Source organism: Schizosaccharomyces japonicus (assembly GCF_000149845.2).
Source record: "Schizosaccharomyces japonicus yFS275 unplaced genomic scaffold supercont5.1, whole genome shotgun sequence".
Taxonomy (NCBI): Eukaryota; Fungi; Ascomycota; class Schizosaccharomycetes; order Schizosaccharomycetales; family Schizosaccharomycetaceae; genus Schizosaccharomyces; species Schizosaccharomyces japonicus.
In genome coordinates, this window is record NW_011627860.1 from 2386407 (window position 1) to 2411822 (window position 25416).

General features: G+C 44.1%; 13 protein-coding genes across 13 annotated transcripts; 7 read left to right on the forward strand and 6 right to left on the reverse strand.

The window, feature by feature from the left end:
* Positions 1-41: 41 nt before the first annotated feature.
* Positions 42-5867, forward strand: SJAG_00914 (HIRA interacting protein Hip3). The gene has a single exon (XM_002172147.2). It carries the CDS (start codon positions 959-961, stop codon positions 5708-5710), a length of 4752 nt encoding a protein of 1583 aa, XP_002172183.1. The 5' UTR covers positions 42-958; the 3' UTR covers positions 5711-5867.
* SJAG_00913 (hira protein) lies at positions 5843-9230 on the forward strand. The gene is made up of 7 exons (XM_002172146.2): positions 5843-6085; positions 6134-6392; positions 6439-6530; positions 6570-6662; positions 6714-6796; positions 6837-7349; positions 7398-9230. The coding sequence occupies exons 1-7, from the start codon at positions 6049-6051 to the stop codon at positions 9075-9077; spliced, it is 2757 nt and encodes a 918-aa protein (XP_002172182.1). The 5' UTR covers positions 5843-6048; the 3' UTR covers positions 9078-9230.
* SJAG_00912 (RNA-binding protein Tma20) lies at positions 9150-9956 on the reverse strand (the record flags this gene model as incomplete). Its single annotated transcript, XM_002172145.2, has 5 exons — positions 9150-9222; positions 9273-9477; positions 9536-9633; positions 9749-9901; positions 9946-9956. 5 exons carry the CDS (start codon positions 9954-9956, stop codon positions 9150-9152), a joined length of 540 nt encoding a protein of 179 aa, XP_002172181.2.
* A 153-nt stretch (positions 9957-10109) lies between these two features.
* SJAG_00911 (complexed with Cdc5 protein Cwf4) lies at positions 10110-12168 on the forward strand (the record flags this gene model as incomplete). The annotated part of the gene is made up of 2 exons (XM_002172144.2): positions 10110-10160; positions 10204-12168. 2 exons carry the CDS (start codon positions 10110-10112, stop codon positions 12166-12168), a joined length of 2016 nt encoding a protein of 671 aa, XP_002172180.2.
* Positions 12169-13046: 878 nt separating this feature from the next.
* On the forward strand, positions 13047-14639 carry SJAG_00910 (zf-MYND type zinc finger protein; the record flags this gene model as incomplete). The annotated part of the gene is made up of 1 exon (XM_002172143.1): positions 13047-14639. The coding sequence occupies one exon, from the start codon at positions 13047-13049 to the stop codon at positions 14637-14639; it is 1593 nt and encodes a 530-aa protein (XP_002172179.1).
* Positions 14640-15734: 1095 nt separating this feature from the next.
* SJAG_00909 (mediator complex subunit Med10) lies at positions 15735-16456 on the forward strand. The gene has a single exon (XM_002172142.2). The coding sequence runs from the start codon at positions 15893-15895 to the stop codon at positions 16325-16327; it is 435 nt and encodes a 144-aa protein (XP_002172178.1). The 5' UTR covers positions 15735-15892; the 3' UTR covers positions 16328-16456.
* SJAG_00908 (Mde2 protein) lies at positions 16283-17763 on the reverse strand. The gene is made up of 2 exons (XM_002172141.2): positions 16832-17763; positions 16283-16785 (listed from the first exon to the last, which is right to left on the reverse strand). Exons 1-2 carry the CDS (start codon positions 17543-17545, stop codon positions 16552-16554), a joined length of 948 nt encoding a protein of 315 aa, XP_002172177.1. The 5' UTR covers positions 17546-17763; the 3' UTR covers positions 16283-16551.
* Positions 17699-19316, reverse strand: SJAG_00907 (cortical component Lsb5). The gene is made up of 2 exons (XM_002172140.2): positions 19069-19316; positions 17699-18740 (listed from the first exon to the last, which is right to left on the reverse strand). Exons 1-2 carry the CDS (start codon positions 19118-19120, stop codon positions 17797-17799), a joined length of 996 nt encoding a protein of 331 aa, XP_002172176.1. The 5' UTR covers positions 19121-19316; the 3' UTR covers positions 17699-17796.
* A 310-nt stretch (positions 19317-19626) lies between these two features.
* SJAG_00906 (ADP-ribosylation factor Sar1) lies at positions 19627-20914 on the forward strand. The gene has a single exon (XM_002172139.2). It carries the CDS (start codon positions 19760-19762, stop codon positions 20330-20332), a length of 573 nt encoding a protein of 190 aa, XP_002172175.1. The 5' UTR covers positions 19627-19759; the 3' UTR covers positions 20333-20914.
* Positions 19726-21566, reverse strand: SJAG_00905 (hypothetical protein). The gene is made up of 3 exons (XM_002172138.2): positions 21345-21566; positions 21048-21280; positions 19726-20876 (listed from the first exon to the last, which is right to left on the reverse strand). The coding sequence occupies exons 1-3, from the start codon at positions 21449-21451 to the stop codon at positions 20482-20484; spliced, it is 735 nt and encodes a 244-aa protein (XP_002172174.1). The 5' UTR covers positions 21452-21566; the 3' UTR covers positions 19726-20481.
* A 111-nt stretch (positions 21567-21677) lies between these two features.
* On the forward strand, positions 21678-25105 carry SJAG_00904 (mediator complex subunit Srb4). Its single transcript, XM_002172137.2, has 3 exons — positions 21678-21787; positions 21881-22105; positions 22197-25105. The coding sequence occupies exons 1-3, from the start codon at positions 21708-21710 to the stop codon at positions 23449-23451; spliced, it is 1560 nt and encodes a 519-aa protein (XP_002172173.1). The 5' UTR covers positions 21678-21707; the 3' UTR covers positions 23452-25105.
* On the reverse strand, positions 23309-24431 carry SJAG_00903 (ChaC-like protein). The gene has a single exon (XM_002172136.2). The coding sequence runs from the start codon at positions 24222-24224 to the stop codon at positions 23532-23534; it is 693 nt and encodes a 230-aa protein (XP_002172172.1). The 5' UTR covers positions 24225-24431; the 3' UTR covers positions 23309-23531.
* Positions 24365-25223, reverse strand: SJAG_00902 (acyl-CoA thioesterase). Its single transcript, XM_002172135.2, has one exon. The coding sequence runs from the start codon at positions 24969-24971 to the stop codon at positions 24462-24464; it is 510 nt and encodes a 169-aa protein (XP_002172171.1). The 5' UTR covers positions 24972-25223; the 3' UTR covers positions 24365-24461.
* Between the last annotated feature and the right edge of the window lie 193 nt (positions 25224-25416).

Consider the following 25416-nt stretch of genomic DNA (forward strand, 5'->3'; position numbering starts at 1 on the left):
AATCAAATATCACTTCGTACTATCCATACTCTTTAAGAACAATAATTTATTGTCATCGTGTAATCCTCATTACATAGTACATACACTACATCTAATGAGTCTTGCTTAATTCAGCACAACCTGAAGAAAACTCCAAGAGTAGCAACAACGACAGTAACCTGAAGGAGAGTCTTAACGGGCCCTTATAAGAGCTTCAATGCTTGCCTAGTCTCTGTCGCTTCTTCATACTCCTTCCTGTCTACGGGCGAAACTGCTCACGGATACCCCTAACTACCTCGTCTCTCGCACAAACATCTCATTTCAACCTACGGCCTTACAGCTCCTACCGACTCGTGCACTTCGGCTTACGCTCCTTCTCCTTCAGGTAACAAGCAGCCAAGCCATTTGAGGGCCCTTGTTCTGCGCCCTTTAGGGCGACACAACACAACGCGACCTCTCGCTGGTGGTTTTGATCTCTTCCGTAAATGGTGGCATCTTTTCAGCACAGGCAAATCGTACACGCGAACCCATCACACCGGCTACTAGGGCAGAAGCCGTCATCTTCTTAACTGACTACAACGAGTTAGTTGTGCAGAAAAAGTATCGTCAAGAAAGCCTGCACTGGACTAAGGGTTTCTCCGTGTTAGACGAACCAGAACACGACGGACTGGGAGAGAAAGCCTTCTTGTTTATCTGTTGTTTTGTTCTTCTTGTTGTGTTTACATAGATTTTGTTGAAGACGATAAAGTTGGAACAAAAAAAAATTAAAAAACGATTAAACGGACTGCAGAAGAATTAAAGAATTTGTTGAGGCTAGGAAAATCAAAAATTGTTTTTGGCTTTTTTTCGGGATCCTTTTCAATACTGTTTTTAATTTGAGTTTCTGCGTGTTTTCGACGGAACTCAATATCATTAATTTCATACTTGTTTCAATCTCCCTCTTCTACGTCGCTACACTGGCTAATTTCCGTGGTTGACAATGGCAACATTCACTCCGCTTAATGTGACCAGTGAGGAGCTAGACAAAGAGAAACGCACACTCGAAATCCGGATAGAAGAGGCTCTGCAGCTGTACCAAGTTGCACTGTCTGCTCAACAAAGAGGCTCGTGGGACACGGTCTCCAAACTGTACGACAAGCTCCTTAATATCAGTGTCATTCGGAATTATGCCGACATCGACTCTCTTGTTGCACAGAAAAACAACGCGCTTCTTATGTTGCATCACCTGGTGCGAAAGAATCACGGTTTGTTTCTTCTTGACCGATGTCGGAGCCGACCTGGCCCAGATGGTCCAACTGCTCCTCGTGGGTTGTGCATAGAAGCCTTATCCGAGTTTGCGTTTGCTCTGGCTTGTGACCCAAACGACATACAGCTGTGGTCGCGAGTTTCAGAGCTGCTTCAAAAACTTCGTCTCCCTAGACTCTACCGGTATTCCCTCGAAAGCAGCCTTGGCTGTGCCTGGGATTCCGCCGACTCGGCCTTCCAGTCACAAGATTTGATGGCTTTAAACCCGGAAAAAATACACTCTTTATACCTTTTAAACCAGCTGCATGAACGGCTCCATCTTCCCTTTCCTTACCGCCATGTTCTTTCCCAATTCCGTTCCTTGTACACTTTCCCTTCACATTTTCCCTGGCTGCATGCTTTTCCCGAATCGGCGTCGCAACTTCTCCAACCATCTGTACCCGTTTCGTTAAGTCTAAGGACAAATGATTTCCATGGCCTTCTTGACTTATTGCAGTCGGCGCTTGAAAGCGTCTGGTCTTCTAAAAACTCGAGACTGGGGTCCATCCACATAATTTTTTCATCTATCCCAAATTCTAGAGAAACCTCTGTACCGGTTAAACCCAAAACAATTGAACACCCTGTTGGTCAAACGATACAATCATTACTTTCTCCGCTTGAACCCGCCTCCACCGTCGAGCTTACGCGAAAACGCTCAAGCGACGACTTGGAGGGACGCTCGACCAAACGTTCCCGAGTCCGGGACTTGCGAGATTCGGGCAATCATTCGTGTTTCACTTCTGTGTATGCGTTACTGTACCCGTGCGGTTTCCAGGGTTTGATTCAACAGAAACCAGATGGTCCTTATTTCTTTGAAACTATTGACCATAACTACGAACTCTTTAATGACTATCGACAGATACTGCTTAATTTTCCCAGTCAAGAAACTGCAAATGATTCGGAAAGCGAAGCAGAAGATGACAGTTTTTCTGCTATCGGCGAGTTTTCAAGGATGATGTTTTTCGACTTGACGATGAGTAACGCTCCCCGACTTGAGCAGATTGATGTTTCCGATCCTTACCTTAATCTGCTTATAAACAAAATGAATGCAATGCGTTTTTCTGTACCTGAGTGTGCAGTGTTTTTTATTTTAACATTATTAACGCCGAGGGAAGAAAACGCCCCTTTGTATTTGACACAGTGTTGGGGCAAAAGTTTCCGTATGAAATTGACTTCGATGATTCTTCGTTTGGAGTATGTGCTGTACAACATTGTTTGCAAAAGTCTTGATAATTACATTACTTTACATTGTGCACAGTCTATCTTCGAACTCTTTCTTGACGATTATTTCATGACGGCAAAAGGCAGGAGTGGAATGAATCATGAAGAACTCATACTCGCAGAAGCATTGTTAACAAAAAAGAAAAGTCGGTGTATTCGCTGGCAACAATTAGCATTAAGATTCTTTTCATCTTCAATGAATGGTCCTACGCTTGAGATCCTTCATTTGCAACTTCGCCATCACTGGGCTACGAACTTACTTGGTAGAATTCGTGGATATGGAACTGAAGTATTAGCCGAGAATTATACAATTATTCGCCGTATGTTTGTTGAAGGTAACATTACTTTGGAAATTCCGAACTGTCAATGTATGTCCGAAATTAACGCAGACGTAATCGACTTTGAGTTGTCGAAGCTTGAAACTATGGACTTTTTCAACATTCTCTCACAGAATACAAAAAAACTTGATTATTCTGCCGTAATATCCAACTTGGAGCCTGTCCTCTTGGGTGATAATGTGGACTCAAGAACTGTTATTATCACACAGTTTTTAAAAAAATCTGCTACAGCATTCCAGTTGCATCTTTGGCAACTGCTTCGAGAAGCATACGTTTCACACGGACAACCACAAAAGGCGCTGTATTGTATGACAAAATCTATTGAAGTGCTCTTCTCTCGACTGACCTCTACCAACTTTCAATCTCAGGAAACTGATCGTAGACAGCCAGAGGTGTTAAAACTCATAGGCTGTTTTATGAAGCTCGTTGACGGTACTTGGGATAGCATTGGCGATACAAGCGCACCATACAAAGGATTAACAGCGGATGTTCTTCGTGAACTATTAACACACTTGCTTCTCTTTCTCAAACTTTTTGGCGTTTTTACAATTGTCGATGAGGAGATTGCTGAAGGAAAGTTGCCCCAATTCTCAAGTCCTGATTTTAAGAATTATGCAGTTACTGCTAGAGGCTCTCTTATGAAAGGTTGGTGTTTATTTTACCGAGTCTTAGAAAGCTATCTTGCTCTTCCTATCAATTCATCAATAGAAGCTAACAAAGTGCTACCGAATCTGCTTACCACGTTACACGCGGCGTATGGTGTAAGAGGCTACTGTGCTCAGGGAAAGTACTGCTTCCTAAAGCTATCCCAGTTAGAGTGCCAACGGATTGACCCCTGGGAAAATGAAAATGAGATTCTTCAATGTCTTCATTGTCGTTTTGGATTTCAGATATCCAGCGAGTACTATGTTCCCACTGATCATGGTGCTCAGCCGATGACTTTAACCCCAGACGAGATATATCCTGTTATTCCGTTCGTATTGGGCTTTGCGGTTCGTAAAACACATGGCTGGATTATGCCTCGAGCTGATCAGAAAAATACCTTGGAGTCAATATGCGAGACAGTTGGACCGCCTGATGAATCTGTATTTGAAATATATGCTAATCATTGCGCGGTGGAAAGCTTTTTTGATTCGCCCATTACTAGAAAAAGCGTAAACTGTCTTCTCAATTCTCATTCCGTATTGATTCTTAATGATGTACCTTTAGAGAAAGTCAACCTTCACGTCAGGAGTTTGTACTATGCTCAAGCACAAATTCTGCTTGGACATTATCGTTCTCGTGGCAAGGGTACTGGCTGTATACCAGATCTTTTAAATGCGGTTGAGTATTGTCTCATGGATTTGTATATAAATCCGTATAGGCAGGATGGTTGGTACACATGTGCTGCTTTGTATTCGGCAATCGTAGAAGAAGAACTTTCTTGGAGCGCTGAGCGGATTCACTTTAATATTGATGATATTGCGAATTATCAAAGAAGGGCCATTTTATGCTATTTGTTCGCCATTTCATTGCCCTTTAACGATACTGAGTACAGGGCAAAAGTCTTTTTTGACGCTGGCATGGCAATTTACTCTGCAGCGACTCAACCTACGCCGATGTTAGCATTTCAATTGGACCAAGATCGTGTATGCAGTGGTTCTTCTGGTGTCTACGTTACGCAAACGACGGTTGTCGATAGCAAATGTGCGTTTTCAATTGCGGCTGATTTATTCCTTGAGGCCGCCTCCATAAAGGAACAATGGCTTGAACATTATATGGCTGCTAAATCATGTGCAAAAATTAAGGATTCCAAAACTGCACTGCATCATTTTGTGAAGGCTGCTGCATTAGTACCTGAGAAAACAGGAACGGGGGCACAACAATACACTATTATTGAGCCTCATTATTCACTAGTATCATATCTTGGCAAGGTAGTACTTTCAAAGGATATTGATCTAAAACAAGCCGTGGTTTTTGCACGAAAATTCCATCATTCACCGGAAGTCAAACCATCATTCCTCGAGAACCCAGAATTAGATTTTAGCGAAAGGGATTTTTTGTCTTACATACTCGAATGTCTTCGAGTGCTGAGGAAGCTTGACTCGAAGCACTGGTACCATCGGCCAGTTTATCGTATCGCTAAGCTTTTGGAACACTTTGGAAACATCGAGGGTGCAAAGGAAGAAATGGAGTCTTTATTTAGCATACGCTCAACAGTAAAAGGTCTACTTAATATCTGGCGTCCTACTTATGAGAGAGCTGGCAGACACTTTTATTATGCCGCTGAGTATACTAAATACCTTATTTATTTGACCCGGAAAACAGATGACGTTGTTACACTTAAGCAGTTACTGAAACGCTTTCGTCGTTCAGCTCCTTCTGTACTTGATCATAAGCAGATTTGGATTGACGTGTTTGGTGCATTTCTCCGGGAATTTAGGGAACAAAATCATATTGCCGTTCACGAGCCTCCCAGTATTCAGCCTTCTCATTTTAATATTGTGCTGAGTGCTATTGAAAAGCTTAATGAATCCGCTTTCGACACTCTCCGCCAAATTGCTGAATTGCGTCGTTTAAATAATTCGCTTTATCCAACAGTTGAAGTTGATGACCTGCTGATAGATTGTTTCATGATTCTCTACGATCAGTGCAAAAAGGGAATAATATTTCCTGCTCTTCAATTGCCGGAGACTGAACCTGTACCTAATGCGAACGGCAAGCGGGAATCGAAAGCGGTAAAAAATGCCCATTTGTCACGGAAAGAGCTCGTCTCAAAAATCATGCATCTCACTCAAGCTGCTGCTAAGGAATCAGCCGCAAAGGATTCACCGTCGAAATCGGGTAGTACAACTCCTACTACACTGTCAAGGCAGGGTACCATGAATAGCGAAACCTCTGTTGATTAGGAATTAAATTCCTCATCCGTTCGTTTGTAATTGATTGTGTGTAATTTACACACGCCTAATTATTTCATTTCAAAAATTGTTTAGTTGTTTTTTATAGACGTTTTAAAATATCCCTCTTAATTTGTGCACCTGTTCAAATATATATATTTGCCTTGTGAAACTGTAGTGCTGCAATAAAACATAATGATATTAGTACTACTGGTCTCAAGTTGCCATTTATTCAGTAATGACACTCTTTTTATTGGTCTTCATTTGCCTTCCTTCCCTGGTATCAACCACGGGCGGTTTCAAACAAGACCGAAATAGACCTAACTCGCCTTAAATTTTCATTTATTTGAATGAAGCTGTTAAAACCTTCATGGTTAGGACATTTTGGTAATACTTTTCCTATTTATTAATTTGTTTCTAACTAAATTGTGGTAGATGACCGCGGACACCGACTCTCCGTCTTCTCAATTCATGTTCATCCAGATGGTTCAAGGATTGTTACAGGCGGTTTAGATGGCACCGTGCGAATTTGGTCTACAAAAGCACTGTATGAAGAAGATAAAGGTTTACCGAAACAGTTATGTTGTATGAGTACCCATACGGGAACCGTCACTTCGGTACGGTTCAGTCCAAATGGTCAATTTCTTGCTTCTGGAAGTGATGATCGCGTTGTTATCGTTTGGCACAAAGACGAGTAAGCTCAATGTCTCCTACACATCTATTAACATTTTATGTTTCAGCTCGGTACCAGGTCTTCGTACTATTTTTGGAAGCACTGAAACAAATTCAGAAAATTGGAGAAGTTTCAGACGATTAACGGGTCATGATAATGGTATGTTGAAAGCTTAAACCTAATTTACTAAATAATCAGATATTCAAGATCTCTGTTGGAGTCATGACAGTCAGTTGCTCGTTAGTGTCGGCCTTGATAGTTCCATTATTGTGTGGAACGGAAACACATTTGGTATTAACTTGTGGTGACTTGTTCCTGAGTTTCTAATTCTAACTGTACCAGAAAGACTGAAACGGATAGAAGCACATCAAAGTCATGTTAAAGGCATTACCTTTGATCCCGCTGGGAAGTATTTTGCTACTGAGGTATACGGCAATGAGTTATTGACATTAACTAATTTCGTAGAGCGATGACCGCACAATCAAGGTTTGGAGAACGACTGACTTCGCATTGGAAAAAACAATTATTCAACCATTTAACAACTCGCCTCTCTCAACATACTTCCGCAGACCTTCCTGGTCTCCAGATGGAAAATACATTGCTGCACCGAATGCCATGAATGGTCCTGTGTCTTGTGTAGCCATCATTGAACGTGGCACCTGGACCAGCGATGTCAACATCATTGGCCATGAAGGTGCGGTTGAGGTCACCAGTTTTAATCCTAAACTTCTGAAAGGACCTAATGACAAGCTTGTTTCCCTTCTTGCCTGTGGCGGGCAAGACAGAGCACTTAGCTTGTGGACCACGGCTAGTCCTAGACCCATCATTGTTTGTGAAGAACTTGCTCAGAAGAGTATTGGTGATTTATGCTGGACATCTGATGGACTTAATCTTTTTGCTTGTTCATATGACGGTTACGTTATCTTGTGCATATTCGAACCTTCTGAACTTGGCGAAATCGTATCAGATGAGGAAGTGGTACGGGCTAAAGCACTTGAATCCAGTTGGGATTACTAACAGAGTTAGACAAAAGCATTGGCTAAGTTTGGTCATGGAAGACATGGTATTGTCTTACCGGAATCCTGTTCGCAACTTGCTCTTGAAGCCAAGATTGAGGAAAATGAAGTAAAAACCACAAAAGTACCATCAATAGCAACACATACAACAATACCAGCAACATTAAATGTATCGACACCATCGGTGGCATCGACAACATTAGCCGCACCTTCTACCCCAGTTATAGAAGGACCTCCTACCCAAAAGACTGGAACTCCAACGGCTCCTCCTTCAGAACCACCGAAGTTCAAACAGAAAGTAACAATAACTAAAGATGGAAAGAAAAGAGTTACTCCACAGCTTTTGACTACCCTTCCGTCGGTACCCTCTGCAAAACTTCCTAGTTCGCAGCAAATGTCCCAGAGTGCTTCAACACAGTTACCCGTATTAGAGTTGTCGCAGCCAACCCATACTTTACCAAAAGGAGGAATGACTGTTATGGCTGTCGGTACTAAACGGCGAGCAGTAACTGAATCATCAGAAGCTCCAGTTGAAGAGCAGCCAGTACAGAAATCCCCCGAGGAAGCACTGGCTCCTTATGTCCTACCCAATGTCATTGACCCAAAGGTCTCAATCGTCACAACCTTGCTTGACGTTCCAAAACTTGACGATGCCATTTCTTGTTATCTGAAGGGAAATACTCGGTATTCTCTTGAAGTTCAAAATGGTTCCAGTGAGCGGCATCCAACACGAATTGTTGCCTTTGAAAATGGAAACTTGAAATGGATGGACTATATTCCCAGACCAGTTCTCCTTACAGCTTCATCATCAAGATTTTGGGCTATTGCTTGTGACGATGCCTCACTCCATGTATACTCTATTATTGGAACAAGAATTCTTCCTCCCATTGTGGTTGATTCAAATGCTTGCTTTTTGATGTGCTCTGAAAATTGCCTTCTCTGCATTACAGCAAACGGCATGATTCATGCATATGATATTATCAACAAAAAAGCATTATTTACTCCTATATCACTTGCACCCATACTTAATGGCAGTACAACTACCGACACAAAATCTGCCGATGAGCTTTCACGTATCGTTAGCACAAGCATTACCGAGCAGGGAGCGCCTGTAATTGCTCTGTCTAGCGGTGAATCTTATTTATATTCCTTAGAGATGCTTTGCTGGACACGAATAAGTGACAGCTGGTGGGCCTTGGGCAGTAAGCTTTGGGATTCCTCTGGTATTTCCTTGTCTCCAGAAGCGCTTCCAGATTACTCCATTCGTCGACTTGAAAATCACACCAACGAATCCGTTGTTAAAATTGGTCGGGGTAGACTTCTTCAAAAGATGATGAAGACCGCTACTGCAGATGAAGGCTACGAAGATTTTGAAACAACTATCACTATCAACCATGTCGAGAACAGATTGTGCTCAGCTCTTCTTCTTCACTCGTCACAAGAATATTCCGACGCGGCACTACAGTATGTTGACTTGCTCTCAGAAAACAGACTTTGGGGGAAGTTGTCAGAGTTCCTCCACAGCTTGTGCGCCGATAAACAGACTCCCATCATTACAACCTTAATGAATCAAAAACTATGGCGAAAAATTCTAGACAAAATTTATACACTTGTGCCAGTCTCAGAGGTTCCTGAAGAGATCAGCCGATTTGAGGCCAAGTTCGTTGAGAGGTATGCTGCTAATGAGTAAAAAAAACAACCACTCTAATCGAGTGCAGCTTTCCACTGTTTTTCGAAGATTAGTACTCGTTCTTCAAACCCCTTAGAGAAGACATACCAAGTTGTCACCCAAATAGTGAACATTTTCAATACCAATGCCCTTTCCAACCTTCTTCCTAATAAATAGTTAGTAGACAGTAAGCAGAAAAATCAGCCAGTTACGAACATTTCTTGAGCACTCATTTTCGTGTAACCAATAGCGGTAGCGGCCTCTTTTCCTTCAGCCATTACAACGACAAAGACGTCCTTGGGAATATCATCGGGGAGGTCACCCGTAGCAGAGGTTAAACCAGGAATCATGATGTTTGCTCCGGAAAGCACAAATTTAATTGCTCCACGGTCAACACAAACTTGAGGAAAAGCGTCAGGGCCTTTCATAAAGTGTTAGAAAATACATAACATAACGCAATCCAGAATGTCTGCACGTACACTTATGGACGAGTCTCAAGGAAGGAATAATAGGGCCATTGTAATGTTCAAATAACAGTACTTCACCATTCATGCAGTACAAGGTGATACGGTCCTCACTATAAACATGTCAGTGCTTATTCATTGGAGATATAGCGTCAGTATTTTCAGGATAAGCTGGATAGGTTTCGTATCGTCCTGAACATTGGTGTTATACGAAGGATTACGACGTACCATTTTACTTGAAGCAATTGTGATTTTTTGGGAAACAAATCATTAATAACAGACTCCAATTTGGGATATGTCTCCACAAGTTTGGATTTAATTGCTCTTTGGACTGAGGACTTGACTGGGGTAGTACCCTTCACGTCGTCTTTACCATTAAATCTGCAAGTTAGTCATTGAATGTTATTATACGACTGAGAACACACTTCTTAAACATTTTCCTCGACTTTCCAACAGATTCTGACAGAAAACTGCAAACTTATTGACGCAGTAGACTCAGGTGGTGGTACGCGTAGGTAGAACTTAATACCCAGGTCGACTGTAATAGAGCCCTTCAACTCCACGTACGCACCTAAAAGTAATAATAATCATGGAGTCTGGGGCGCCACGCGTAAAGAATAAGAATCCAGCGCCAATTCAGGTATGTAGAAAATGCCAATGTGCAATTCTAACTGAAAAATTAGATTTCGGCTGAACAACTTCTTCGGGAAGCGTTCGAGCGACAAGAAGTCGCGTATCTTCCTCCGAAACAGAACATCAGCGATTTAGAGGAGCTTCATGAGTATCAAGGAAGAAAAAGAAAGGAGTTTGAGGAGGCGATTCGCCGGAATCGGCTCGCAATGGGAACTTGGCTTCGCTATGCTCAATGGGAACTCGATCAAAAGGAGTACGCGCGCGCTAGATCAGTTTTTGAGAGAGCTCTCGATGTCGATGTAACCCATATTCCTCTTTGGTTGAAGTATCTCGACAGTGAGGTTAAGACCCGAAACATCAACCATGCGAGAAATCTGTTCGACCGAGCCGTTAGTCTACTTCCTCGTGTTGACAAGCTTTGGTACAAGTATGTATACATGGAGGAGATGCTAGGAAATATCAGCGGTACGCGGCAGGTCTTTGAACGCTGGATGAAGTGGGAGCCTGACGAATTGGCTTGGATGGCTTATATTCGAATGGAACGCAGATACGACGAGAATGCTCGAGCGCGTGGAATCTTTGAACGGTTTTTAGTCGTTCATCCCGAACCTATGAATTGGCTTCGTTGGGTACGATTTGAAGAGGACTGTGGAAATCTGACCAATGTTCGCAACGTCTTTTCTGCTGCTTTGGACGCACTTGGATTAGAATTCATCGATGAGAAACTGTTAGTGGCTTTTGCTAAATTTGAAACACGCCAAAAAGAGTACGAACGTGCTCGTACTATATACCGCTATGCTTTAGACCGACTTCCGCGGTCAAAAGCACGACTATTGTACAAAGAGTACACACAATTTGAAAAGCAATATGGTGACCAAGTTGGCATTGAGAACGTGGTTATAGAAAAACGAAGACTGAAGTACGGAAATATTCTTGCTGAACAGCCTCACGACTACGACACTTGGCTCGATTTAATCAAGCTGGAAGAAAGTACCACTGAAGCCGAGCGAATCCGTGATGTCTACGAACGGGCTATCGCTCAAGTTCCAGCAGGCGACAAGAAGGCATGGGAGCGCTATATTTACATATGGTTGAACTATGCCTTGTATGAAGAAATCGACATGCGGGACGTCGAGCGCTGTAGAAGCGTATACACCAACTGTCTAAAACTTATCCCTCATAAAAAATTCACATTCGCAAAAGTTTGGCTTGCTTATGCATACTTTGAACTCCGCCAGAAGAATCTCCCTGTCGCACGACGGACCCTCGGTCGTGCTTTAGGTACGTGTCCAAAGCCAAAGCTGTTTCGCGAGTACATCGCTTTGGAAGATTCTCTAAAACAATTCGACCGCTGTCGTATCCTCTATGAAAAATGGATTCTGTTTGACCCTGAAGCATGTAATCCATGGTTGGGTTATGCCTTGTTGGAAGACAAGCTTGGTGATGTTGACCGAGCTCGTGCAGTCTTCGAGCTTGCTGTTTCACAGCCCGTAATGGAGACTCCTGAATTGCTTTGGAAAGCATACATCGACTTTGAGTTTGAGGAGTACGAGTTTGCTAAAGCTCGGCAGCTATACTACCGCCTGTTGGAAAAGGCACCCCACGTCAAGGTTTGGATCAGTTTGGCCAATTTTGAAATTGCCCATATGGAAGAAGACGATGAACAGCCTCCCAGTGATGACAAACCTTCTCCCACAGCGATCCTTCGTTCTCGCAAGGTGTTCGAAAACGCACTACAAAATCTCAAGACACAGCAACTCAACGAGGAGCGCGTTCTGTTGCTAGAAGCTTGGAAGCACTTTGAACAGTTGCATGGTGATGCATCTTCCTTGCAGAGTGTTGTTTCAAAGATGCCACAAGTCATCAAGAAACGCCGGAAACTTCCCGACAACTCCTTTGAAGAGTACTACGATTACTTGTTCCCTGAAGAAGGTTCAGAAAAGGAGGACAAAATGCGCAAGATGCTTGAACTTGCTCGGAAATGGAAGTCTGGCATTCAAAATAAAGCTGCATAAACAGCATTAACTAAACTAAGGACGGCAAGAAAATTGAGGACGATGAACTGATCAAGAGGAATGCCGGAGAAGGCCACTCGGTTTCCCTGTCGAATAAAACTACACATTTTTGGCTCATACTCATACTAAATGTTTGTTCTACTAAGTTGTTTACCTGTTACTTTTTCATTCATTTACAATGGATAAGCACGTGCCCATTGTCGACGTCCTCAATGCACTTTTCATTCTTCTCTATCTCTCTATTCTTCTACTGTCCCAGATCTAAATTTGCCGCCGTGTTTTTTGCCCGCTTGTGGCGTTCGCTTAATTCACCGTGTTTCGTGACTTTGCTATTCCACGGATTATCCCTTCCGAACCCTCTTCATCAACAATCATTTCCTGACATCAGTCTACCGAAACTCGACAACGTTTCGTACTTTCAAAAGAACCCTTCCTTTGTTATTTTGGCTGCATTTTCGGTTGTTGATGATCTACAGATCGACAGATCTGCATACCTAAATTAAGTTCCGTTATCACCGCAGATCACTACGCAAATCACCCATCTTGCCGTTGATCACATCGGGATCTTTTGTGCCCCCCTCTTTCGCCGTACTCCAAGCCCTGCCACCACCAGTTTGAAACAGCAACTTAATCTCGAAGCTGCCGTTTCCCATTACCCCGGAACACTTAAAACAAGGCCTCCAGCATCCTCTCACGTCTACGATTACGTCTTTAGCGGTGGTTCAAGATTTTTCCGAGCTGAATCTGAAAACGTCCTCACACACCGAGTTAAACTGTGCGTCCGAGAACGTTATTCCGTGTGTGTTAGAGAAACATCAACCTGGACATCGAATTCGCGGAATACTTAGTCATTGTTTTCCACTGTGGAATAGTCGACAATGAGAGAATCCAATATCAGCGTAGTATGGAGTAACAAGGCTTCAGTGACAATTAACACGGTTCTCTACGACCGTAGAGCACTTGACTGTGATTCGGAAATGGCTCTGATGAACTCGCTGAGTCATCTAGCTTACTTGACGTCGACATCACCGAAGATTCGTGAAATTCTTACAGTGGACGGCGGTTTAATGCGTTTGGTCAACATTCTCCGCAGTGGCCGTGGTCAATCCTTTACACGCATGACTATCTGGCAACTGGCTTTACAATGTGTGGTAAATGTCGGAATTCGGGGCTCTGAAGCCATTCGCATGCAAGTTGTCAAGGCCGGCGTTATTCCCGTGATTGTCACTCTGCTCGATGACTTCCTGTCGGCATTGGAGTTCTTTGTTCCTCAACATACTCGTCCTTACTCGAGTGCTTTAAACTCTCCTTTAAGCTCTGCACATTCTTCCGCTCAGAATTTGGCGCTTCTGAATGCCAATTCGCTTGATATCTCGGCGGCTCAGAATGTGGAACGTCTGAGTGATGGAACCACTAACGGTACCGCTCACACAGCCGACATGGGCTCTGGCGATGAGATGCTACCTAGAGCTGCCACGCCTTTGCGTGACGAAACTGGTCAAGCTGATACCCCTGCTCAAATGGTCGATGAACGTTTGTCTAACACTGTGCTGGACGAAGGTGTGGCTTCAAACAGTGCCCAGGAGACGAATCCTCCAGCCGATTCTACGCGGAATTCGCTCAATCGTAGCGTTGTGGCGGCAACAGCTGCTCCCGTCGGCGGTGTCGTGAGTGCAGCACCAGCATCATCTTTGCCGTCTGAGACTCAACGTCGTTTAACCGATCAGCATCTTTTCGCTGCTGTCCAGCAGCAACAAGTTTTTGCGCGTCGTCATCGGCGTCCGCAGTTTCCCGTAATTGCAAACTCGTATACGGAAGCACGTCGTTTGGCTGAGGTACTGTCTGAAGGCAGCGTGCCGTCTTTCCTAGAGGGATCGGAGAAAAAACTCAATCGTATTCCAAGAGAGGAAGACATTCTTTTTGGCTTGCAACTACTTGCATACACGAGTAAGAACTATTTTCAACTTCGTCACTTCTTTGAAGCGTCTCGTGACGTTCCGGCGCTGAGAATGACGAACACCTACAACACCTCGAAGACTTGGAACACATTTCAACTAGTAGAGCAGTTTACACTCCAGATATATCCGCCTCAGGTGCAGTACTGGGCTTCTGCAATCATGTACAACTACTGTCGAAAGGACGAGAGCAACGGTGGCATTCGTCGCTGCGCCAATCTTATGTGTGATAAATGGGAGGAGCATAATAGACAGTTTGCTAAGTGCCGTCGTTGCCGTCGCACGAAGTACTGCAGCAAACGTTGTCAGCATCAAGCGTGGCCTGGACATCGTCGATGGTGCAAAGCAATCGTTAGGGAGAGCCGCTCTTCCAAGACATCTTCAAATGCAACCGCGTCTCAGACTACGACTCCATCTACGAATCAACAAGCAGCACCTTTGAACACAGAAATGGACTCGGTGGTGAATGGCACAGGTACTCCCGCTAGCGTGAATGCGACCGGTGCAACTGTGTAAATCTAATACGTGGAGCCACGAACTCCCCTACCGCCTATTAATTCCCTCAAAGTCGTAGTGGATACGACTGTCATCACACTCATTTAACCGTCTTTTATTGTTTGTTCTTGCACTCTTTGTTTTCGCTCAATCTTTCCTTTAGGCGTTCGAGACCCCGATGGAAGGATTTTATATTGGGTGTGTCTATACTTCCTGACAAGACAAACTTCTTCATATGATTTTTCCGAACCTTTCAGTTGACCCGCTCATTTCTGTTTGTTATGATGTTTTCTTTATTTTCTCGGTTGTTATTCTTTATTACTCCTACTTTCTCCTTTTCTTCCAAAAAGGTTTTATTGAGCACGTTTCAAAGCGCATGTTGCCGTGTAATTTTTTCCTTGCTTGCTCCTGTCTTTGCTTTCGCTTCCCCTTTGAAGAGGTTTGACGATGCGCGGCTAGGCGTGCATGTTACTTGTTTTCCCTAATACTTTCGCTATACCTTTCACCAGGTGGCACCCGGGCAGTTGGCCCATGTCTGTGTAGTCCGCAAGTCGCATTCGTTTTGTGATGAGTCTGGCCGTGCAGCTTGTCAAAAGTCAGCAGTAAGCAGAGTGAGCGAATATATACACGAGCTCTGTTTTCTGTTCAAATTCCCTTTTTTGGCTAACAATTTGATAACCCCATCTTTGACTGTCCTCACGCATCTTGTATCTTCCAGTCACAGGACGACGGTTTTTGGCACTGCTCCAATGACCAAATTACAACACGTCTACCTTCCCATTTCCATGCAGTCGCCGTTCGCACTATTTCACTCAACACATACGGAGAAAAAAGTTTATTGCCAGCACTTATATTAAGTCGAAAGATTAAACCCAAAGCACTTATTAGAATGAAGTGATTGCTTTCGAACTGAATTCTTTCACTTTCATTGGGTTTGATAATTGGCGCTCCCTTCTTTAGCAGATTTTTGTCAACCAATGATTGATATCTCACTTTTACCATGTAGAGTGTGCGGTAGTGGCGTTACCTAGTTGAACGAGCAGAAGGCGGTAGCTCTTTTCATGAATTGTTTCTTTCCACCGCTTACCAAATTGGCTTTCTCATCCTCGGGTCAGTTGGAGCATTTTGCTGTGAGTGTGTTTTAGGCTGCTAGAGAATAATTAAGCGAAACCTTAAAGTTACACGTGTTACTTCCACCATAAAGTTTATTGGTCTGTACAGTGAGAAGGCTTTTCACGACACATTCGAGGATTATACGAAACCGTTCAAGATTGATGAATTCGCTTGAGTTTGAAAATGAAAAACTCCATCATTTGTCGAGTGGAGTGAAAGATCTCACTCAGACGATGTATGATTTGGCGTTAGTAATCTACAACTTGGATGACACGACACCGAGGGATACCATTCCCGAATACTTGGACACGCTGGTTGAGCAAATCCGACGGTTACCAGCATTGGCCAAAGATGCTGACTGTCCGATTTCTCAAGATGTACTGGAATACGTTGAGCATGGTCGAAATCCTGACGTTTATACTCGACAATTCAGCGAACTTGTTCAGAAAGACAACCAATACGTTCATGGAAAATTAAAAACAATCGAAGGCTTCCAAAAAGCTTACGCCGAAGAAATCATTTCTGCCTTCCCAGAGCTCACATCTGTTGTACTAAAAATTATGAAGCAAGGCAAGAAAAAACCTGCGGATAAATGAGTACATTAATAGGGAAAATACACAAGACATATAGGGTTTAGGAAATTTAATGATTTGTTTTCATGACATGGTTCATCATATAGCAATTAAGATTTAGGAAGGAAAACGTAAAGCGTTCATAGATACAGGGAGAATAAGTTTTACAGTCGGTTTTAATGGACAAATTAGTGATCAAACGAGTAAACACATGATGGCGATTGTCTTCACGCTCCTCTTGTATATCTTTAGCGACATAGTATTCCATTGAGCAGGTGAAGACAACGTTCACGTTCCTGTGCATTACGTGGTGTGTAATCGGGTTGAAGCAACGCGAGCAGACAGTCGTACTCTTCTCGCAATTGAGACCTGGTGAAGCAAAGACGTTTTGAATTTGATCCTTTTCCGCCTTTGTGAGTGGAGGAGGAAAAGGTTTGTGTGCTGCCGAAGATATACTCAAATTCAGCAGAGTCTTCATCATCCTAAACACGTGTGTTAGTTCCGAATATATGATTAAAAGGTACATACAAAATGAACCATAACTTTCTCGGAAGGACCTCTACGAGTGTAACTCGGAACAGCTGAAGTTTTTGGTGTCGACACGCATGTGTTCTGCCCGTTTTCACATGAAGAGTTCGTTGTAATTGATTGAGAGGCAGGTGGGGCTTCTAGCACGGGATCAGAAGGACCCAAGTTGAAGTGCAGCAAATCAGTCCCTTGGACGCCGGACGAGTCATATAATGGTACAGGTGGCAAGATGAAAGAGCTTGTAATACTCGGTAGCGAACCGGGATCAGATGGTGGGTTTCCGTTTGCAGCCGACCATACGTTTTCGGCACTGTTATCAACGACATTCGCTTGTTGTAAAGAGAACAATTGACTCGCTGCAAGCGGTTGAGACGCCTGCGAATTCTCATTCCGCACTACCCATCGATCAATGGACAAATCACTAGCGACAGGGGGCCTGTGTTGGCTGGAAGACGAGGGATTCGCTTGTTCACGGTGAGGACAGTAAGTACGATTATGACCAGCTTCGTGACACAGCCCACATCTTCGCACCTTTTTGACAGCTGCAGAAGGTCGCTTCTGACCTTGGGAAAGTTGTACATGCTGGTTAGCGGCCAATTCATCAAAAGCCGAATTTAATTTTCGCTGCACGAAAAACTTAGACGAAGACTCGTCTCCTGCAGGGGTACTGTATACGGGAGAGCTTACGTATGAGGGCGAATACAATTCAAACATGGAGAAGCAGTAAGAAACCAAGAACAGGGAGCAATGGACTTTGGAGAAGGGTCAAGTGCAGTACGAGTCAAGTCGCGTCGACGTGTACGCGGTCGGGTCCGCGAAAATAAGCTTTCACATGAACTACGTGGGGCGAGTTTAAGTTGTCGCAAATCCAGTTAAGATTGGCGATTACTCCACATTTGTTCCACATTTAGCCCCGCAGTCTTGTTCCTATGTACACTTTCAATTATAAGCAAAGCCAAACAACATTAATCGACACGGTTGCGATCGCTAAAAGGATTGTTTTCGTCATCGTCATCATCTTCCATGTCGGCTTCTTCGTCTTCCTCGTTGACATTAGCGTACGTATGCTCGGCGTCGAAGTGACGGTTGCGAGAAGGACGTCGACTAGTGCGGCCAGAAGAACTTGTGTAGACGGTAGAGGCATAGTCGCTTTCAGTTGCTCCGTCATCGCTGCGTGTGTTGTGAGACTCCTCACTGTTTTTAAACAATTCAATGGCTTTGTTGATTTCATCATTGGCTTTCAACAAAGTGCCCAACCACATTTCATCCGTAATCGCCTGGACATAACGAAGGATTGTGCGACGAAGTCGACGACAATCGTTGTAAGATTGAACGACCTGCTTGTTCTCGGCGGGACTTTGAATGTTGGGGTTAAGACGCTGAACGGCGTTTGTGAGATTTGTAGAAGCAAAGTTAGCAGATGCAATCAGCTTCTCTAACATGGGAGTCGCCTTCTTCATGTCTACCGTACGGTGCGTAGTCGTCTCGGCGCCATCGCGAGAAGAACCACGAGCCCGGAAAGCCTGCTTTCCGTGTGGTAAACGATTGCTTAAAGCACAGAGCGACTGCATGCCCTCCACGTCGTTATATTCTGTGTGCCATAAACGAATTAAGTGTACTGTACGTTTTTGCACACTTTTCGGCACGTCAACTTCTGTTGTCAGTGCGGCAATTCGGTCAACCAGCCGTGAATCGCAAAAATTATGCACAAATGTCGGACCCGCGTTCTCGATGAGTGCCTGCAGCAAAGAGAGCGCACGAAGTTGTTGATGCTCAGTTCCATACTTGAGCTTCTTACGAATAGCACGAGCAGCTTCAGAGGGACCGGTGCTCTGAAGATTGATGACCTCGCATAATTGGACTATACCGGAAACGTCGTCCTCGGCATATCTGTCCGATGTGTATGTTTCTACGTTGTTAGAGGGGAGGGGAAGAGGGGAAGGATGGAGCTTAAAGAGAGACGGAGTTAAGAAGGATTGGGGAAAGTTGACGAGGAGTCGAGCTGACTTCCGGTAGTTTCCTATAATACCCGATATCTTCCATAGCTTCCGAAAAATTCCCCCGACGCGTGTGCATCCACGCAGCATAATCCACTGCACCAAGAACCACGTCTCACCGACACGTTTTCTTCAAAACAACCTGTCGCGTTCGCTGGTGTAGCACTGTTCCAATCACTCACTCACTAACTCACCCATTCATCCACTCCACTTCCAGCCGTTCCAGCAGTTCCGACTTACCAATAAAGCCCGTAACGGCAGACAATGGTTTGGGATCCGAGAAAAAGCCCATTGCGACGAATAGAGTAGCGGCACGTTCTGAGCAACCAAAAAGACCAGTATCAAGAAAAACTTATCCAAATGAGTGGGATGAATAAGACAAAAGGCAAGACGGAGAGACGGAAAGGGAGAGAAGGAATCGTCCCTAGCCCCGAGTTTTGCAAAGTCGTAGTGGTGTGGATGTACGGGCAACAGGCGTTTATGGTGGTGGTGTGGAGGACATCGGCTAGACGGGGCAAGATAGTGCGGGGAAGAGAGAGAAAACGCATCATCACGATGACGTAGAAATAGATTCACAAAAACCGTCGATCTATTTCGCAGTCATATCACGAGTGATCGACAAATGATCGACACCAATATGTCGATCATTTGTCGATGACGATCAATCCACTCACCACCGTGAATGCCATACCATTTTAATTCTGTCTCGACGACGTCCCGCGCGGTAGATGCTCTGCAGTAAAACGGCATTCTCTCGACTCAAAAGTCATTTGCTGCCGCTGCTACTCCTACTACTACTCTGACCACCCGGTGCACCTGGTGGGCTGCTTGATGTCTTAGCTCGCCAACTCTTCCCTCCACCAACCACTACGACCACCACACCTTAAACAAAACAAACCACACACACACACGCGTACCAAGTTGTGCCAACATGTTCATCCTCAACTGGTTTTTCGACATCCTTGCTTCCTTGGGCCTCGTGAACAAGCATGCTAAGATGCTGTTCCTTGGTCTGGACAATGCTGGTAAAACCACGTTGCTCCACATGCTGAAGAACGACCGTCTTGCCGTTATGCAGCCTACTCTTCACCCAACGTCAGAGGAGCTCGCCATTGGCAACGTCCGTTTCACCACGTTTGACCTGGGTGGACATCAACAGGCCCGTCGTCTGTGGAGAGACTACTTCCCCGAGGTTAACGGCATCGTTTATCTTGTCGACTGCTGTGACTTTGAACGTCTTCCCGAGTCTAAAGCTGAACTTGACGCCTTGCTGGCCATGGAGGAGCTGGCCAATGTTCCTTTCTTGATTCTCGGCAACAAGATTGACGCTCCCGGTGCTGTCTCGGAGGACGAGCTGAAGAATGCTCTTGGTCTGTACCAAACCACCGGCAAGGGCAACAACAAGCAGGCCCCCGGTATTCGTCCCATTGAGGTCTTCATGTGCTCTGTCGTCTTGCGTCAAGGCTACGGTGAAGGCTTCAAGTGGTTGGCTCAATATGTTTAAGGCGGTTCGCCGTGTGTGCACCGAGCAGACTAAGAACAGTGAATGGTGCGGTAAGTCCTTGCTGCCATTTCTTCCTTTAGCTCTGGTTTATGCACACACACTATTCGGATCCACTCGCACCCACTCACATCCACTCGCTTGCTTCCCATTCATTTGTCTTCTTCATCCTCACTAGCATCCGTGCTTGACGTAGTCGGTGTGTAGAAGCCTTCATTGTCGTCGTCGTCGTCGTTCTTGTCGCGGTCATTGCAGTGTTCGACGTCCTTGCCTTCTTCAGCATAAGCAACCATTTTAAGCGTTTCCTGTATTTCGTCTGCATCACTTCCCGTAATGTGCATTCCTTTCAGCAGTCGTTCTGTGTTCGAATCAGCATCCAGCGTTGCTAGCACACGCACTAGCATGCCCGGGCGCCACTGCCGGTTGTTTGTTTGGTTAGGTACAACGTAAAAACGTGCTAGAACCGTTGGCATCTTGCCGCTGCGAAATGCATCTTCTAACTCGAACTGGGCAATTGGTTGTTTTTGTTTAACGTTGCGTATTTTCCCTGTACGACAGAACGCAAAATGTAATTAGTAAATGCAATCCTTTAAAGTCGTTGTGTGTAGAGGGCAGAGAAAGGGTTTATGAGAGTAAAGCTCGGATTGATAACACCCAGGGCATCGTAAAAACTAGCTCACAGAACCTCTTCCTGTCTTCCCGTCTGTCTGTTTCTTACCAAAGTACTCAACAACAACGGGAACTGCATTTCTGCGTCGTTGAGAGCACATAACTTTCAGTAATTCACCCATACGAAAACATGTTCGTACAGACATAACAGGTGTTACTCGTTTCAACGAGCAATCTGTGTTCACCAGTTCAGGGAAGCTTCCACGAGCGGGAATGGCATTGAGTAGCAGTTCAGTATCTTTACAATTCAGAGAACGCGTCTCGGCATACGTAGGAAGAACCCTAAACGCGTCGTAAGCATGTAATTCGTGTATAAACAAGTTTCTTCTTCTTTTAGTAAGTATACCCTTGACGTTTGTTATAATCCGTGAGACTTAAAGTTCGTGTAACTGTTGTTTTCTTCAAATTGGGTGCATTGTCTGTTGTCGAAAAAGCCCTGCTAAATCGTTTCATGTTCTACTTTGTTAATTCGTTTAAATATTTGTTAATTTGGTTTAGATGATGTTTCAATACAGCGTTTCACAAAATTTTGGTAACTTGAAACGCATAGACGTGTCTTGTTCTTTGCAAGTTTCCCTTTCCATGGCGAAGCGTGTTTTCATTAAGGTTATGTATGACGTAGGTGTCCCGACGCGAGCATGTTTACGCGCCGCGCTGCGCGTCTGCTCCCTACAACTACCAAATAGGCACTCGAAGAATCGCCCATGGTATGGCTGAAACGTCAGAAAAAAACGATGATTTTTTGTTACCAATAGATCCGGAGGCGTTGCAGGACTCGCTTCTTGCAGTGTACGTGTTTTTGTCGCGTTTTCTTTGCTCAATGGCACAAAACACGGTGACGAAGAATATCTGCAAAAGCTGAGTAATGTACTAACAGAATAGTGATTCCGAAAACTCACTCGCAACTGTTATCCCAAAAATTGTGAAAAAATATGGTCTTTTCCGGTCACTCACTGAAAGTGATTTGCGTGAGAAGTCTGAGCAAGAAGAACAATCGCAGGAAGTTCAGGAAAAAGCGAAACCCACCCCTGCAAAACAACCTACAGCTGAGGAACAAGGCCTCGATAATCTTTCTGCTCACAAGAAAGAATTGATTGATCAAATTGCGTATGTAGAAGTAATTACGATGTTGTGGGTAAACAAAGCCTTATCATTAATACCACTTCGTAGCCATTTGAGCGCTAACTGTATGCTTCAGTATGGCCCAAAACGAGTGTTCGTTAGCCTTGGACATGGTATCACTACTACTTAGCAAGTATCGAACTAACAGTGTCGATACAATTTCACCCTTTTTGGAAAATGCAGTCAGTTTAGGCTCTTTGACGATGAATCGTTGTGAGGCACCAAAAGCAAAATCTTCGGATGCTTTAGTTGGGAAATTATGGAAAGACAAAGCGCTCAAAAATGCTCGAACTTCTTTTACCGCCGCTGCTCAACGGTTACGAAACGTTGTAGAAGGTGAACAGGAAAAGTGGAATCTGTTTGCGCGTTTCCATGAAAAAGGATGGCCTATTTTACGAGGCAAAGATGGTGCACTGTGCGTGCAGTACAGTGCTTTAGGAGGACAATCCGTCGGTGTGGGTACTTTTGACTTGAGCTCGAAAAAGGGCAAGCCAACTTTTGTACACGGATTACAATACGAACACGCGTCGCTGAAGGTGGATATACACCGGCGTGATGAAATTGTTGCTTCTAATCGGTGGTCGTGGCCCGATGAGCACAAAACCGAAGAAGACGATGTGGAAAAACAACTTCATCAAGCTCGTCGGACGCTGTTCGAAATGGACGTGTGGAATGCATTGTTGCTTGAGGCACAGTATTGTGGTAATCAGGGTGTTATTTATACAGGCAACTCAATTGAAGTTACATATGATGGGACATACAAGACGTCTATTTCTCTCTCACCGGTAGATTCTGGTGCGGATGAACATCACAAAAACGATTTGTCGTCAGATTCTATGAATGTCGATGATAAAGACGTACAACTTCGGGAACTTTGTCTCGTTTTTAACACGCTGATACATGTATTGTTTGTTCAATATTGTCGAGAAACCCAAAAGTTTTCCCTAAAACATCTACGCCAAAATCCCATTCCTGCATCCATCCTGCGGCCTCTCATTTTTCTGTTTTCAACAAATCGTCTCGCGCATTCCTTTCAAACATGGTTGCAAGAACATAATATTCCATTCACATACGAAGCTGAATACCCTTGGACGAAGGCAAAGTCCCTTGAGGAACTAGAACGAGCGCTAATGAATCCAAAAGTTCGTATTCTCTGGAAACTTAAATGTAAAGAGTACTACGAACCAGCTTGTATTGAACAGACACCAGTTATGCAAGGCACCGAAAAGTTCATCTGGAAATGGCAGGACGCGTGTGCTTCCTTGAAATTTCAGGATATGTCTAATCTTTGTCAATACATAGAATACTATTTGGCTGAAAAGAATCATTAAGCTATGAAATGCAAAGGAAACGGGATGACAACTCAATTTAAGGAAAGGAGGTCATTGGAACGGGATGAAAAAAGAGCGATCTAAGATTGTTCAACACTTTGCTGTTCAAGTGGTTTGTCTATTTCTGCACGGTTTTCTGAATCCAGTTGCTCCTTTTGTTCTTGACATTTCAGAATTTGGCACGCACGGTTGTAGAGCGTTATCACATGTGTATCCTTCATCTCAGGCGACAAATGAGTGAGAGATTCAGCAAGCTTGAGCAAATAATCGATGTTGGGACCACTTTTTCCTCTGCTACTGAGCATCACTGATATGAGTTTGTCTACAGATTCTGAGGGACAGAACTGTGGACTACGACTCGTACCCACATACACGAGACACTGATCTACAGTGGGTTTCTCATTCGTGATATGTGTATATACCGGCATGAAGTGTGGAGTGTAACCGTTGATTTCACGTTCATCAAGGTACTCGCGTACGTACTTTGCATGGACTGCCGGGATTCTGTATGCCATACCCCAACACGTTTCCTCGTCTGGCGTATGGGCCCAGTCTGAAAATTGCTTCCATTCGTCTTTAGGAATAAGCGTTAAAACACGACCAGGTTTCTCCGGTGTTCCTCTGTGATCTTCACTTTTCATCCAAAAGCGCCGCACATATCCGCGAATAAAACATGGAATACTCTTGTCGTAATACGGTGGTGGACTCCAAATTAATGATCCATAACCAAAGAACCAAAACGCGTCCGCATTTTCTGTTTCCTCTTTCGTCATGACTTCTAATGAAAGCACGGATAGATGGTCAAACGGAAGTTGAGTTTGTTGGTTTCCTACGATGAATGTTTATAGAATTCGTCAGTCCGAGTGCGGATGATGAAACAAGCTCCAGCAGCGACAACACACCAACACCTGTGATTTGTAGAACGAAACCTGCTACTTGTGGAAAAAGGCACGATTAATTTGTGTGGCAAACTTTATGAAAGGTATCTGTTAGGGGTAAACAGTATGAAACTAGGCTGAAAATTCAGAAGCGTGCTCCTCGGGTTCATCATCAAGGTCCAGTTGATTTCTGGGGTCTCCGAGGGAACCTTTAACAAATTTGGTATGACGACCCTTGGCAAACACCTTCAGCGATTCATTCAAAAAATCGACACTTGTGAAGGCAATGTTGGAGCCTAAACGGTCGCATTTGGCATGAATAAAGATGCGTGAGCCTAAACCACCTCCTGTAGCCAGGAATGTTTGGTTCATATCAATTGAAACACCAGAGGAAAATAATCCTCTGCTTGCCAACGCAAGTCCGCCGCCTAGATCGGTCAAAGCGGCAATACAGCCGCCATGAAGGCGGCCCATGCGGTTTAAGTGGTATTTTTGTAATTCCAAGGAGCATTCAACGAGTCCAGGAACTGCTCTTGTAACTTGTAGCGTAGAGAGCAGATGATAGTCAAAAGCTTCAGTATCGAGAAAGTCTTTCCAGACACTACGAACAAAGCTCAAAACTCTGGACGGTTTGGCACTCATTGTGCTAAAAATTTCTAAATGTTCTTTTTAACTCAAGGGAAGGTTCGTTACAGATGGAATAAGTGCCTGGCCTTTGGAAGGACATCGGCTGTGGCGGTATGGTAGACTTTCACCGCCGACCAGATACCAATATCGTAGTAAATGAGAATGTTTTCGCATTAGGTTTATTTACAGTTTGTTCTCAAGAATTCTTTTCTAAATCATGATGGCCGTTGGACGATGTTTTCTTCGTTTAGCACGGACATTATTAAACACTAAATGATAACCCGTAGCAAGATAAGGGCGTTTACTTTTTGAGTATATATAGTTACAGGGGTTCCGCTTGAAGAACTGTGCTTAAATATTCACTTTGTAATTAATCGTCGTTCGTTTCATTTTATTACGGAATAGTTTTCTTTTTTTTTTCTCAAAAGATAGGAAGGGCAAACGAGGCCGTTTTGGACGC

Coding starts and splice junctions, on each gene's coding strand:
- SJAG_00913 (XM_002172146.2), top strand. CDS start 6,049: ATGAAGCTGTTAAAACCTTCATGGTTAGGACATTTTG. Junction 6,086..6,133: donor TTCATGGTTAGGACATTTTG/GTAATACTTTTC, acceptor AAATTGTGGTAG/ATGACCGCGGACACCGACTC. Junction 6,663..6,713: donor GTGGAACGGAAACACATTTG/GTATTAACTTGT, acceptor TAACTGTACCAG/AAAGACTGAAACGGATAGAA.
- SJAG_00903 (XM_002172136.2), bottom strand. CDS start 24,224: ATGACGAAAGAGGAAACAGAAAATGCGGACGCGTTTTGGTTCTTTGGT.
- SJAG_00904 (XM_002172137.2), top strand. CDS start 21,708: ATGGCTGAAACGTCAGAAAAAAACGATGATTTTTTGTTACCAATAGAT. Junction 21,788..21,880: donor CAGGACTCGCTTCTTGCAGT/GTACGTGTTTTT, acceptor CTAACAGAATAG/TGATTCCGAAAACTCACTCG. Junction 22,106..22,196: donor GAATTGATTGATCAAATTGC/GTATGTAGAAGT, acceptor TGTATGCTTCAG/TATGGCCCAAAACGAGTGTT.
- SJAG_00906 (XM_002172139.2), top strand. CDS start 19,760: ATGTTCATCCTCAACTGGTTTTTCGACATCCTTGCTTCCTTGGGCCTC.
- SJAG_00907 (XM_002172140.2), bottom strand. CDS start 19,120: ATGGGCTTTTTCTCGGATCCCAAACCATTGTCTGCCGTTACGGGCTTT. Junction 18,741..19,068: donor TGCCGTTACGGGCTTTATTG/GTAAGTCGGAAC, acceptor CTAACAACGTAG/AAACATACACATCGGACAGA.
- SJAG_00914 (XM_002172147.2), top strand. CDS start 959: ATGGCAACATTCACTCCGCTTAATGTGACCAGTGAGGAGCTAGACAAA.
- SJAG_00909 (XM_002172142.2), top strand. CDS start 15,893: ATGAATTCGCTTGAGTTTGAAAATGAAAAACTCCATCATTTGTCGAGT.
- SJAG_00902 (XM_002172135.2), bottom strand. CDS start 24,971: ATGAGTGCCAAACCGTCCAGAGTTTTGAGCTTTGTTCGTAGTGTCTGG.
- SJAG_00908 (XM_002172141.2), bottom strand. CDS start 17,545: ATGTTTGAATTGTATTCGCCCTCATACGTAAGCTCTCCCGTATACAGT. Junction 16,786..16,831: donor AGAAAGTTATGGTTCATTTT/GTATGTACCTTT, acceptor ACACGTGTTTAG/GATGATGAAGACTCTGCTGA.
- SJAG_00905 (XM_002172138.2), bottom strand. CDS start 21,451: ATGAAACGATTTAGCAGGGCTTTTTCGACAACAGACAATGCACCCAAT. Junction 21,281..21,344: donor GATTATAACAAACGTCAAGG/GTATACTTACTA, acceptor CGACGCGTTTAG/GGTTCTTCCTACGTATGCCG. Junction 20,877..21,047: donor CGTTGTTGTTGAGTACTTTG/GTAAGAAACAGA, acceptor TCTGTCGTACAG/GGAAAATACGCAACGTTAAA.